Here is a 13,170-nt window from a genome sequence, read left to right on the forward strand (position 1 = left end):
GCACAGGGAGGGCCTACACATGAACCCCAGTGAGAGCAGTCCTTGGGGCTTCTGAGTGAGGACCTCCTGTCTGCCACAGGTGCACGGAGGGCAGAGACTCAGACTGTAATGGGGATGGGGTCCTGGGTCACCTGCTCTGCCCCCAGGAGGTAGATGGGAAATACCTGGCTCTCTCTGCGAGTTTCAACTGGGAACCATGGCAGTGGGAGTAAAGCATAGCCTCAAACCACGGGACCAGCAGCTCTTGGAGCACTTGCTCACTTGGCGCGGGGTGCACACCTCTATATTGCTAATTTGAATACAAATGTAGGATTTAACTTAGCCCAGTATCAGGAAGACTAAAAGTCTCCCATATCAGAACGAAGTAGTACAAATAAGAGTGTTTTGGGTAGCTTCAGTATATGCACTTTGGGGATCAATTAGTCAAATACATACTTGTAATAATATATTAGTGAAGTAACACAAACATATTTAAAAATCACATTCAGGTGTAGTGACAACATTGCTTTATTAAATATTCACAGTCTGGTGGATAATTTTGGCCAGATTCCTTCTGTGTATCTTCTACATTGGTGTCTTTATGAAATAACCACTTTGGGAACTCTGTAACAGTTCTCCAGGACAAGCAGTGGTTGCTGCTGTTTAAGGTATGTGCAGTTCAGATCTTTGACAACCAAGGATGATGCTGTCCCTTGGGACTCTTGTTCAGAGTCACATATATCTACCTGCATAGCACTTACACAGTTATCGCTTTATTTCTTCTATTCTCCACAACATGATTATTTATTGTATTTTATAGATATGTTTTTTATAGATTTGTTTATAAGAGTCACCATAGTGGGATTTCCTAGTGAAATCCAAGTCTGAGAACATAAGATAAGTGTATAGTTTCCTTATATTTTTACTGATTTCCTTAGGTGATCTTTATAAGATCTAAAAATAATTGACAGAAGATATTTGAGGAACAATTAGAATTTTCATTTATTTGTTTGTAACATGAAGGTATGGAGAAAATACTTTGTAACTGTAACTAGATAGTGCATTGTAAGGGCTGGAGATGTAGCTCCATGTAGAGCCCTTGCCTAGATTGCACAAGGCCCAGGGCCTGGTCCATAACAACCTCCTCACACACTCATACACCTTATATATGGGTAAACATTAGTGCAACTATGGAAGAGCGTCAATCTGAAAACAAATGCTTTCAGCTCATTCATGAGCTTGTGAGTAAAAAGCATTAATTATACCCCTTGCTTTACAGCCATTTGTTCACTAAATGCTGAATAATCTATGTCTTTTCAAAGGATTGGGAGACCCTGCTTACTTTTATGTGGATGTAATTTTTATCTTAAATGGAATAATGGTGGGATTGCTCTTCATCTATGCTGCATATCTGAGGTAAGATCTGACTGAATTTATGAGCACTGGCTGATAATTGCTGATTACATTTAAAAGAGAAGGAATGAGATGTATTGATTAATCACAGGAACATTTGTAGATTTATTTGACTTTTCAGATGCGTAACCAATACTAAATACTGGGACTGTCACTAAAAAAATACCTTAAATAAGGCCTCCCTTTTATCCTTGTGGCAATATTTTTTTAAATTAATATTTCCCTGCCAAGGTTTTAAAGCTGTGTAAAGCTATTGCATTATAGGGGTTAGCATTAGTTAACTTATTCTCATCTTATTAGTTAACTTATTCTCATCTTATTCTCTGCAAATGTGAGATTAAGGCAACTGCACACCACTTGCAGCAGGCGCTTACATTTGTTAGCCTGTCTTTCTTGATCACAGCACCACAGCTTTGTTTGCCTGAACAGTGTGCCCAGTCTCAGATGTTAAGTTGAAGTTAATTTTGACAGTCATGTGTTTTGCTCTAAGTCTTCACTGCTCCTTGGAAGAGCCATATGAGTTAGTTTTTGCCAGTGGTAAATAAAGGACCTCAGAAAGAATTTGCCTTTTCCACAAAAGGGTATATTCGGCTGTTCCTTCTCTATTCTTTCCTGCTTTTACTTTGATGTGACTCCTGGAGCCACAGCAGTCAGCCTGTGGCCATGAGGGAAAGTCTAATAAAATAGCAGACATACCTGGCCTAACATGCTACTAAACCAGCACCAACAGACACTTAAATTTTATTGTTTTGTTGACTGATATAATAAACATCCACACTGTTTAAGCCAGTTCTGTCAGATTTTTTGTTTCCTTCAGTGAAATATATTCCTAAGTAAGTCATCAGCTTTCTTTACAATGTTATCATGAAATTGAAAACATTTAAAGTTAGAAATCTAGATTTAATCATCCAACAAATAGTTACTGGATTTTCATAGACTTTATGTCAATACAGAGATTATATATGTTAGGTAAACAGTGACAACCCAGTAAAGAATACAGCCAGGCTGAATTTGAGGTTCTGGGCAGGACCTCCTGGAGCAACTCCAAAGGAGAGGCTGAGACAGGTTTATTGAGCTAAGTCTTTTATGTACAGGTTGGGAGTTAGTGGGATAGGCATAGGTGAGGTGAAGGTGGGCATGAGATTGGGGGAGTGAGAATAGCTGAGGACATGACCATAGCAACAGCTAGTGTTCTGTGCTGGATGTGCTGTGATCAGGCAGGTGGAACAGGTGTGCTGTGTCCCAGCAGAGTAAATGAGGTAGTTACAGGGTGTGGGAACCAACTGTGATTGTTCTCAGAGCTCAGGCATTAGCTCTGGGAACTCGGGCAGCTGGGGAAAAATGGGGTCAGACCTATCAATATATACTCCATGTTCTAGGGAGTTTTTGCCAGAAAAGGATGGGCATAGAATTAGTGAAATTTAGTGACATATTTAATATTGTAACAGGTATCTTATCTAGCACAGCAGGCTAAAAAAAAAATAATGCTTGGAAAGCTTGATGAAAAAAGTAAATGTTTTGAAGATCAGTTCACATTGTTATGTATGTGGAAAATAAAAACAACTGTACAGTATTTGAAACAATTAGAAAATTTATGATGTTACTTGAACACAAAAAATTAATACACAAAATTATAAATTCTATGTGCTAACATCAAAGAAAAAATAAAATTTTAAAAAGATACTATTTAGAATAGCATTAAAATCATAAAGTTCCAAAGAATAAATCTAACAAAAGATAGATATAACCTTCATGAGAAAACAGTTAAAGGTTTATTGAGATGCATTTAAGAAAATCAAAATAAATGGAGAGCTATACTATGTAAATGGGCTGGAAGATGACAGTTATCCCAAATTGATTCACATATGCTTTACCAACCAACATTAAGTCATAATTTTGTTGACCTCTATGAGCTAATTTTAAAGTTATTTGGAAATGTAAAAGGCCAGATATAATTAGAACATTTTTGGGAAAGATAAAACTTTCCTTGTCAATTATTTCTGCATCATAATGCTAATGTAAATAAGACAACATGCTAGAGAAATAGATCATAGGAATGGAGTGGAGGCCAGACACAAAAAGTACATTTAAAGACCCTTGGTGTAGGGTAGAGCAAATATTGCAGGCTGGTGGGTAAGGATAATCTTTTCATAAATGGTGTTGGACCTGTATATGGACAATCCCAGAGTCAAGATAACGGCTGTCTCAGGAGGGTCCAGTAGGGACCTAGGGTGTAACCATTTCTGTATTTCAGTTACTTATATAGTGGCTACATGGGTGTTCAATTCATAACGGTTCTATAGACAAGAGATTTTTATATACTTCTCTATGTGCCATATTGGAAAACTTTGGAAGGATAGCTTTGGGATAAGTTTTGTTAGGCTTAAGTGTTGTTTTTTGAAGATAGTTTGTACTCATTTCTTTTTTTAATGTGGATAACATTATACAGCTGTGACTAAACCTTTTAAATCAATATTTTTAGCTAGGAGGGCTACCAAGAGTGTAGGCCTACTCTAAACTGGCTACACAGTTTTGGAATGTCAGAATCTGACATTATCTACTAGTCTCCAGTCTTCAAGAAGGTTATGTGGATGTAACCATTATGAACTATAAAAATGTCACCAAAACTGTGAGGAGATTGGAAACTAAAGTATTTGTGAAACAAAAGAACTAGAAATTTGGAGCACTATGTTGGAATGTAGGCTCTCTGTTTTTGTTCCTGGGGTGAATAACTGTAAAATGTTAATGTGCACCTTGAACTTGATTAAATCTAGAATGAATCCATATCTTTTCCATTCTCCTGATCGGTACATGGAATTGTAGAAGGCTGTCATATCTTACAAGTTAGTACCACAGTCAGTGCTCCTGTTATCCAGGAGTATTATTATTAGCAGCCAGTATTATTATTAGCATTTTGGGGGTTGCCAGGTGTTTCAGTTCATCCACATGTTCACAGTTTCCGTGTACACAGCCTGTCCCTGATTATCACACCTTCTTTCTTTCAATTTCCTCCTTCTGATGTAGATCCCTTGAATTTCCTTTAGCGAGAGTCTGTTTACGATCACCCACTTCCCAGGCACTTTGCTCTGCTTATATTTTCTTTAACTCCTTCCTTCCTTCCTTCGTTCATTCGTCCACCCAATACTTACTGTCTTCCAAATGTGGAGCTAGGGATTGGATGTGGTGACCACACACAGCCACAAGAAGGCAGCTGTGACTGCCTCTTGTTGTCTGATGGTTATTGGCTGCCCTCATGCATTACTGCTTTCTTCAGACTCAACAAAAGAATATGCACAGTCGCTTACTTCTGTTACAGTGAAACAACACTGCGATGCTGTCTCTCTCGGTCACTTAAATTCAGTTTCAAAAGACAAAATTGCCTCCATTTAGATTATTCAAAGAATGTCATACAGACTGAAATGCTAGTCTGTTGGTTTAAAAAAATGTTTTTTTATACTGGGAATTGAACCCAGACTATATTCGAATTTATAATCCTCCTGCCTTGGCTTTCCAGAGTGTTGGGATTACAGGTGTGCACCACCATGCCTGGCTTGTTTAAAAAGTATTTTATGTTCACAAGTTATGCATTTTATTTAGAAGACATTTTAAATATAATAAATTATAAAATGTAGATTACATTACCTTACAGTTTGTATGCTTGTACTTTTAAGATTACAGTGGTTACATGGGTACTTTTGGAATTTTTATGTGTTTTAAGTACAGAAAATGATTCTAAATTCTGAAATAATTTTTTGAAAATCTCACCTTATTTTACATGAATTATGATTTCATACTTTTTTTTTACAGTGAGACTCAATTAGGAGGTCTAATTACAGTACTGTGCTACTTTTTCAACCATGGAGAGGTTTGTTTTCTGGAAAATAATTTTTAAGAAGTAGAGAGGCTATATAAGAACAAGGAAATATAATCATTAAAACAATATATAATTGCATATTAATTGTGACTTGGCAATATTTGGTAAAACCTTATGCTGTAAGTTGGTATTTTAATTGTATTGTTCTAAATTTTTAAATCAGTAGAAGTTAAAATATGTGGAATATCTTGCCCCATCTTTAGTGAATACTTACATACACATATGTTCAGTAGAACGAGGGAAATATTGTACTTCTTGAGTCAGACACTTTATATTGTTGCATTTCCTCCTAGCAAACTCTGTTGGTGGTGGTTGCTATCCTCACCACACATATTCTGACACTGAATTTTACAGAGCTTAGGTTACTCACCCAAGATTCCACACACTACCTGATGAAGCCGAGGCCCCTCTCTCCCCCAGTACTGAGGACTGAACTCAGGGCCTGCACACTGAGCTGCACATCTCTAGACTGGGCTCGAACTTCCTCCTGCCTCAGCCTCCCAGAGTCCTGAGATTATAAGAGTGTGCCACCATGTGTGACTGCTTTTCTCTTTAATTATATTTCACTTTTTGTATTGTGGTAAAAGCACTTAGCATAATATATGCCCTCTTAACAGATTTACAACATTGTAATAGAATATTACTAACAAAACCTTGTGCTCAAAAATGTAAGGTGAGACTTTATGCATTTGCCAGGGTTTGAAGCCCTTGGAGTCTGACCCTGGCTATAAAGCCGAGGCTTTGCCACCCGCCACCTTGCTTCTATGTCATCATGACACAAAATGTTGAATTAAAAGTAGAGATTTACTTACTGATTCACCCCAAAGGAATATAGTCTACCGAGAACTCATAGAAACTTATGTAGGATATGATGGATTCACTGGACAAAATGTTGCATATGTACAAACCATGTGCCCTACTATTAGATGCTGAGGACATGGCAGTGAGAGAGAGAGAACCTGACTGCTACCTCTTGAAAGCAGACTATGTGCTGTGTTATGCCACAGGTTATATAGGCTCAAGTCTATGTGTTGCTAGTGGGTTAAGACTTAAATTAGTTAGATAAAGGATAATAAAAACTACATAAAATGCTTTCAATCTATTATTTTAACCTAAAGCAAACAAATAACCTTTGTATTAAATAATCTGTTGACATAAAGAAAAAGCCTTGTACTTGAGTATATTAGGCTACTGGTGGTATGAATTAACCTTTATACAACTGTAATTCATCTTCCAGGGTTTACAATTTGAGTTTCTTAGAGCAGTCACTTTTAAGACTCTTGCAGAGTATTATAACAAGATTTTAAATCCTTTCGAGAATTTTTGTTACAAAATTTTATCACACTCTGATCTGGATGTCTTAGAAACTGTCTTAAAGTGTATATGAATATTTAATACTTACATTATACATTCACATTACTTACATTATGTGCCTCCCATTAGTAATTCTCGTTACTTCCAGAGTAATGTCTTTAAGGTTTACAGTTAACTCTTTTAAAGATGTCTCGCACACATCAAAGGGGCTCTCGACTACTTGTGCCCCCTGGACTTACGTGTAATCTCTTGGTGTTTGCGAATGCCCCAGGTGACACCTGTTCAAGTATTGCTGTGGACAGGACTGGAGCTCAAGTCCCAGGATGTCTGGTCACACATATAAGGCTGGACTGTGGATCTGGCCCAGGAATCCTCACAGTCCCTGTCTCTGCCTTCTTGGTTATCACTGGGACTTGCTTGTGCTTAGTCCCATAGATCTGGCACTTGTTTTGGGCTTGGAAATTGGTCCCTCTACTCAGTGGTCCCATATGAGGAGCTCCAAGCTTTGCCTGCTTTCAAAGCAGGATCTAGTGGGCCTGGGGCTAAAGTTCCCAGGGGAAGCCAACCCCTGTGTTCGGCAAATGACGTTTGCTGTCGTGGACCTGACGTGAACCCAGACTTTCATTCGTCTCAGGCCACTCGTGTGATGTGGACGCCACCTCTCCGTGAAAGCTTTGCATATCCATTCCTGGTTCTTCAGATGTATATTGTTACGAGGATTCTCAGGTAATTTTTATTTATAAAACACAGATAAGTAAAATGAAGTTAAGTTTCTTAATATTTGCATCAACCTGTTATAATTACCTTATTTAGGCTGTGTTTTTAGTTATTTTAAAAATAAACTGAGTGTAGAGTTAAGGTAATCTAAAATTTGCTATGTAAATTTGATCTCCATTTAAGTGCTCAGGCTACAGGTTTTAGGTGACTGTATCGTAATAAATAAAAATATATGTGTTCATATATGATTTGCAATGATTCTACAGTTTTTGAAAAATAATTATTTTTTGTTCAGAGTTTGTGTACGCTGATTCATTGCTTTCCAAACTGTGTTTTGGTGGAGCATTCATATATGAGCCATGAAAAGAGTGTTCTGCATGCAAATGAATTTGGAAAATGCTGAATTAGAGACAGAGAGACAGTGAGCAAGAAAGGCAAGAGAGTGTAGATTCATTATTGAATGATACTTTTCCTAGTTCATCCAGTTTTATCTCAGTTGTTCTACTTGGACACATTTTTTGTGGAGATTAAGTTTATAAGCACTTCAGAAACTTAAGAAGTGTGAGGCTGGGAATATAGCTCAGTGGCATGAGCACCTGCCTGGCAAGCACAACATCCTGAGTTCAGTTCCTGGTGCCACGGAGGGAGGGGACAAAGAAGTGTGAGAAACAAAATAAAGTACTATAAATAACTTTATGACAGAAATAAGTTTCATGGAATGTTAATGAGATCTCACACTAACTGAAGCAGTGATCAGTGTCTTCTCCAAAATCCTACGGAACCCATCGCACTTCATTTTACTTATCCTTGGAAGATTCCACCTTCTTGGAAAATTATTTGTTTACATATCTTTCTTGCTTCTTTTCTTTTTTCTTTCAATTGCAAATTGGTGAATCATACATAAATACGGAAATGTCTACATCTACATTTGCATATATTTAAAAGTTCTACACTGGAAACAGAGACCATGCCCTATTTATCTCTAACCACTGAGCACTCAGCACCCTCCTATGTGAACATTTGAGGTGCTCCTGTGGTAGATGATTAAAGAGAGGTAAATTCTGCATCTAGGGGAGGCCAAAACCTGTGCTACATGCCTGGCAACTTTATTTGGGGGCTGCATTTAGTTTTGGACATCTGTTCCCTGTCCAGATTTCTATGTTTGTTCAGTACATTGCCTCCTATGAATGAATATGGTAAAGAAAGTTGCTCATTGCCACCTCTCTCCCTTTATTCCCAGTTTGATTAAAGGAAGATGGTTTTTTAGATTGATTGATTAATTGATTGACTGATTGACTGACTGAGGTAACGTCAGTTTGGGTGGGCAAAGGTTTCATAGAATTCAGCATGCAACTTGGAACATTTAGGATTATATCCTTGAGGGCGCATGCTATACTCTTCACCTGAGCCAAAAGTAACTTTTGTTTGCTCAAAAACAAGATTAGCAAGTGCTTAATGTGTATTTTGTGATAATATTACTAAGCAATATAAATATTTAAAATTTTGCTTTTGAAAAGTTATCTATGAAAAAAAGTTATTTATGAAAAACTCAATACAACCTTTATAAAAACAACAGTTGCTGTTTTATTTACACGAAAACACTTGCATTTCTTTTTTCACCTTCTAAAAGATCCTAAGCTCCTCTATGATAAGAGGTGTTGGTTACTACATATTGTAGTACTGCAAAATGGACAATTTAAACTTCAACTGCAGTAATTCGGCCCTATTCCAGAGTTAGCTTTTAATTTGTTATCTTCAAATTTTTTCCTTAAATTTTTCCATAGTTTGTAACTTATTTCTTCACCAACACCTATACTTTTCCTCACTGTTTTCTGAAACATAAAAGTGATATGTGAAGACTGTAGCTATAAGGGATAAACATCTGCAGGCATGCAGGGCATGGTCCCATTCTATTTTCTTCTGACCTTCTGCTGGTGTATGTAATTTTGAAAGCCATGCATATTTACAGGGAAATAGACTTTTGTAGAGTTTTAAGTTTCTATAGTAACCTCTGCATTGATTGTTTAGGACTGTCATATTTAAAGTATTTTATTTAATAATAAATTATACATTGTTATTTCTGAAATGCTAGGTGTTGTTTTATAAAATAAACTGACTTTTAAGGTTAACTATACTATGTTGTATTATATCACAGGTAAGAGGATCATTTAAGTTTTGTTATTTTGCAAGTAGTCTTTTTTTTTAGCAAGTGGCTGTCTTCATGGCAAAAGTTACTGATCCCACTTCTCTCTGCTAAGGACCTCCAACAATTACAGAAGACATTACATTGCCCTCTGTCTTGCCAATGTTGCTTTTATGCTTCCCTGGCAGTTTTCTCAGTTTATACTTTTCACACAGGTAAGATGATTTTAAACGAATGTAAGTTGAATGCAACATGTTCTTGGGATTTTCATAAAAGTTTTAAAATGTGTTTATACTTATGCACTAAAAGATTTTTCAAAATATGGAACAATTATAAAGGTTATATATATGTGATTTTAAAAATATAATTCTGTATCCTTTAGTGTATTGGTTACTAATATTAATGATTAACACATAAAGGATTTTTTTCTATTATTTTTATTCACAAATATTCCTGTTGGAGGATGAGATGACATCCGTGTATCTATTTTCCTGTAAATTTTCTTTTCTGGGTGCCCAGCCGCACCAACTGCTAAGGCTAGTCCTGCTCTTCATAGTCAGGGTTTCTGATCTGGTCCAGCTAAATGTTGGCCATTTTGTCTGAAGAACAGAATTTTACCTGGAACCGTGTCTCAGAGCTATAATCACGATATTGCTTACATGATTACATGGAATTAAATCCATATTTTGCTTCTAAAACAATTAAATAACTAATGGTAATAAACCTCATAAAAGTCAGGAAGCAGAGAGCAAAAAGACAAGGTTGATGAAATTTTATGATACTGAGATTTTCCACTAAGGCCAACAAGTCCTAACACTGATAATGTTAATAATATTCTGCATTGGAAGTGAGAAATTCTGCCAGGAGGCCTCACGCTGCCAGTTATCACAAAGAATGAGATTATAGCCTCAACTTAATTAGCACTGCATGTTTAGAGAATATCCACGCTATTTCTACTGTGTTACGACCTTTTAGTTGACCCCTTTCAGGTTGCAACACGAAAATGACTGTGGTTATCATTATTTGAACATGCTAACATAGAATATATTTTCAATAAATATCACTTCATTGCAAGCCAATTTATTAATCCAGTGTGCTGATGAAGCTATGGGATGTGATAAAAATGTGATGAATGTTTAATTTTTTAAAAATTTATTTTGCCGATAATCACCCCTCACAGTTTTCCCCTTGACTTGGAGCATAATCTATCCAGTCATTCTTGCCACTTTCTGAAGCAGTTCGAAAGTCTCTTTCATGAGTATCTTCAGTTGTGCTGTCATGGCCGCCTCCCTAGCCTGCATTGATTCAAAATGCTTACCTTTCACTGTCATTTGAAATTGCACAGTGCCAGATCCAGGGACTATGGCAGGTGAAGCTCCGGGTTCAATCCCCAGCACCACATAAAGTAGAAATAATAATAAAGAGGACACACTGTAATATTTTTATAAGCCTGCCTTTCCTTGGATGGTACTCAGCAGCAGCATTTAGCAATTTTTAATCACATCTCATAAAGACACTCACAAAAGAGGACTTCCAGAACTGCTTCAGAAAGAGCAATGGGAAGTGTGTGAGGGGAAGGAAGGACTATGGGGGGGGGCAGTTAATGGCAATGTGTTTTTTACTGTGATAATTTTTTAAAAAAAATTTAAACATACACCATATGTTTTGGTCACCTCTTTTAAGTAAGTCTTCTGGGCAAGTTTGATGTTACCTTAGTGATTTTCTATTCACTCAAATGTAGGTATAGAGGCTTTTATTTATCTTATGCATGGAATTTGTTTGTGTGTTTGTCTTTTCATACTCATGGGATAATTCAAAGTTATTTTTCTTGGAATATTCTAAGATTTTATCCTTGATTGAATTTTTCATAGATTAAGGTTAAAATTCTGTAATATATTCTGACCATAAGAGAAATGTGGGCTAAGGACACTCAAATGAGGGCTTTGAGATTTAATGTAAAGCTACGGTAATTAAGAGAGTGTGGAATTGAAGAAAAAAACAGTTGAAGTGATCACTGGTACAAAACAGAAAGCCTGAAAATAAACCCAGAGAAACTGTAAGGAGAAAAGATTGGTGACATCTTAAAAAGAAAAAAAAAAAGTGTTATCTTTCCAAAGTTTTACCTTTCTGTCTTACTTGTGAAGTCTGTGTCTAGAGTCTTCTTTGTTCTTGACTGTGAATGTCCAGGGGTTCCCACACCACTTGTCGGAGACCATTCTTCTCCACTGAGTTGCCTTTGCTCCTTGGCCAGGGCTCAGCTGTGTTTTTCTGGGTTTACTTCCAGATTGTTTGGTACCACTGATCACTTTGACTGTTTTTTCTTTAAGTCCACACTCTCTTGATTACTGTAGCTTTACACTAAATCTCAAAGTCTCTTGGTGTTTAGTTGTTTTTAAGCATCTTCTCTGTGCCTTTGGTTTTGTGCAGATTTTACTACGATAATTCCTGTGTGGTCAGGTTTTGCTTTTTTCCTACTTTCTTCCTCCTTGACAGTTTCTAGTGCTTCCCAAGTCAGTACTTGATCTTGCCTATCAATTTTCTGAAGTTTTCACCTATATCCCTTTAAATATAGCTTCTACCTAGTTGTCTCTTCTCTTCCTGGAATGTAAAGTATAACAGAATTGATCTCACACTATGTACTGTATAGCTCTTATTTTCCTTCAGATATTTTCACCTTTCTATCATTTTGTACTTCCTTTCAGATACTTTTTTCTGACCTGTCTTCTAGTTCAGCACTTCTTTTGTTCTTATTCTGCTTTTAAACTCATCTTGATTTCTTAACATTATTGTAATATTTACTTGTAATATTTCCACTTGTTTCTTTTTCCAACATGGTCCTGGAATTTTCAGTCCTATGTATTATTCCTTGGACATGTCAAACACCGATTACATGCATATCTGATGGTGTCAGGCATGTTTTTGAGTGGTCTGCAAACAAATGTTGGTTTCTGTATTTCTAAAGAGTTGTAAAAAGAGAAAAATGGAAAAAGATATATAACAGGAGCTGTATGTGGAGCACACAGCATAACATCCTTAGTCTCTGGTGTTTTACAGAATGAGCTTGCTAACCCCAGATCTGGGTCTCTTGTAGATCTGTTTCTGTAGTCTCAGTGATAATGTCTGTCTCCTCCGCTCAATCTTACCTCCTTTCCACAGAGTCTTACCTCTCCTCTCAAAATAGCTCAGTAGTTTGCTTAGTTATTTTTGAAGTAGTGTAGAGTTAAAGACTAAGTTGATGCTGGCGTTCCCCAGAGAAGATTAAATTTGCTTCCAACAGGCAAATAAAGGCACTAAGGGTCTTGAATTATATTTGCACAATGAGATTAAGATGACTCAGAGGTGGGGTTCAGCTTTTCTGAAGGTGGGGTTCAGCCTTTTTGAGGGGTAACCAGTTTTCTGGTTCACTCATATGGGCCTTTGATGCCCCAAACCAAGGCCTGGGTACTTACCAGGCACCCCCTGCTTGGCATGGCCTGGCCACCCAATCTGTTGAAATGCCTGCTGAGCCTGCAGATCTCTCGATGCTCTCAACTTGCCTGTATTGGAACCTGCAGATACTTCTGGGAGAAAAATTGTCCAAAATGCTTGGTCATCTGGATAGAGTCCCACCTTTTCCCTGGTTTTACCTTGCCAATTTCTCACTTGCCTTGTTAATAATCTGTAGCTTTTGCATAAATATTTGTTCATATATACTATATATGTATATATTTGTTTATATGTTTTGTTATAT

The 13,170-nt window shown here is 36.9% G+C and overlaps 1 protein-coding gene across 3 annotated transcripts in view; it reads left to right on the top strand.

The window, feature by feature from the left end:
* Window positions 1–13,170, top strand: part of LOC102007742 (probable C-mannosyltransferase DPY19L2) — an 89,075-nt gene that overhangs the window by 22,932 nt on the left and 52,973 nt on the right. For all 3 annotated transcript variants that reach the window (XM_013521291.1, XM_013521290.1, XM_013521292.1), the window contains exons 6-9: window positions 1,302–1,395; window positions 5,200–5,257; window positions 7,215–7,306; window positions 9,556–9,655. In XM_013521291.1, the coding sequence (XP_013376745.1) occupies window positions 1,302–1,395; window positions 5,200–5,257; window positions 7,215–7,306; window positions 9,556–9,655 (344 nt within the window). The remainder of the gene's footprint in view (window positions 1–1,301; window positions 1,396–5,199; window positions 5,258–7,214; window positions 7,307–9,555; window positions 9,656–13,170) is intronic.

This window comes from Chinchilla lanigera, unplaced genomic scaffold, assembly GCF_000276665.1.
Source record: "Chinchilla lanigera isolate Chin_1 unplaced genomic scaffold, ChiLan1.0 scaffold00059, whole genome shotgun sequence".
Classification (NCBI taxonomy): domain Eukaryota; kingdom Metazoa; phylum Chordata; class Mammalia; order Rodentia; family Chinchillidae; genus Chinchilla; species Chinchilla lanigera.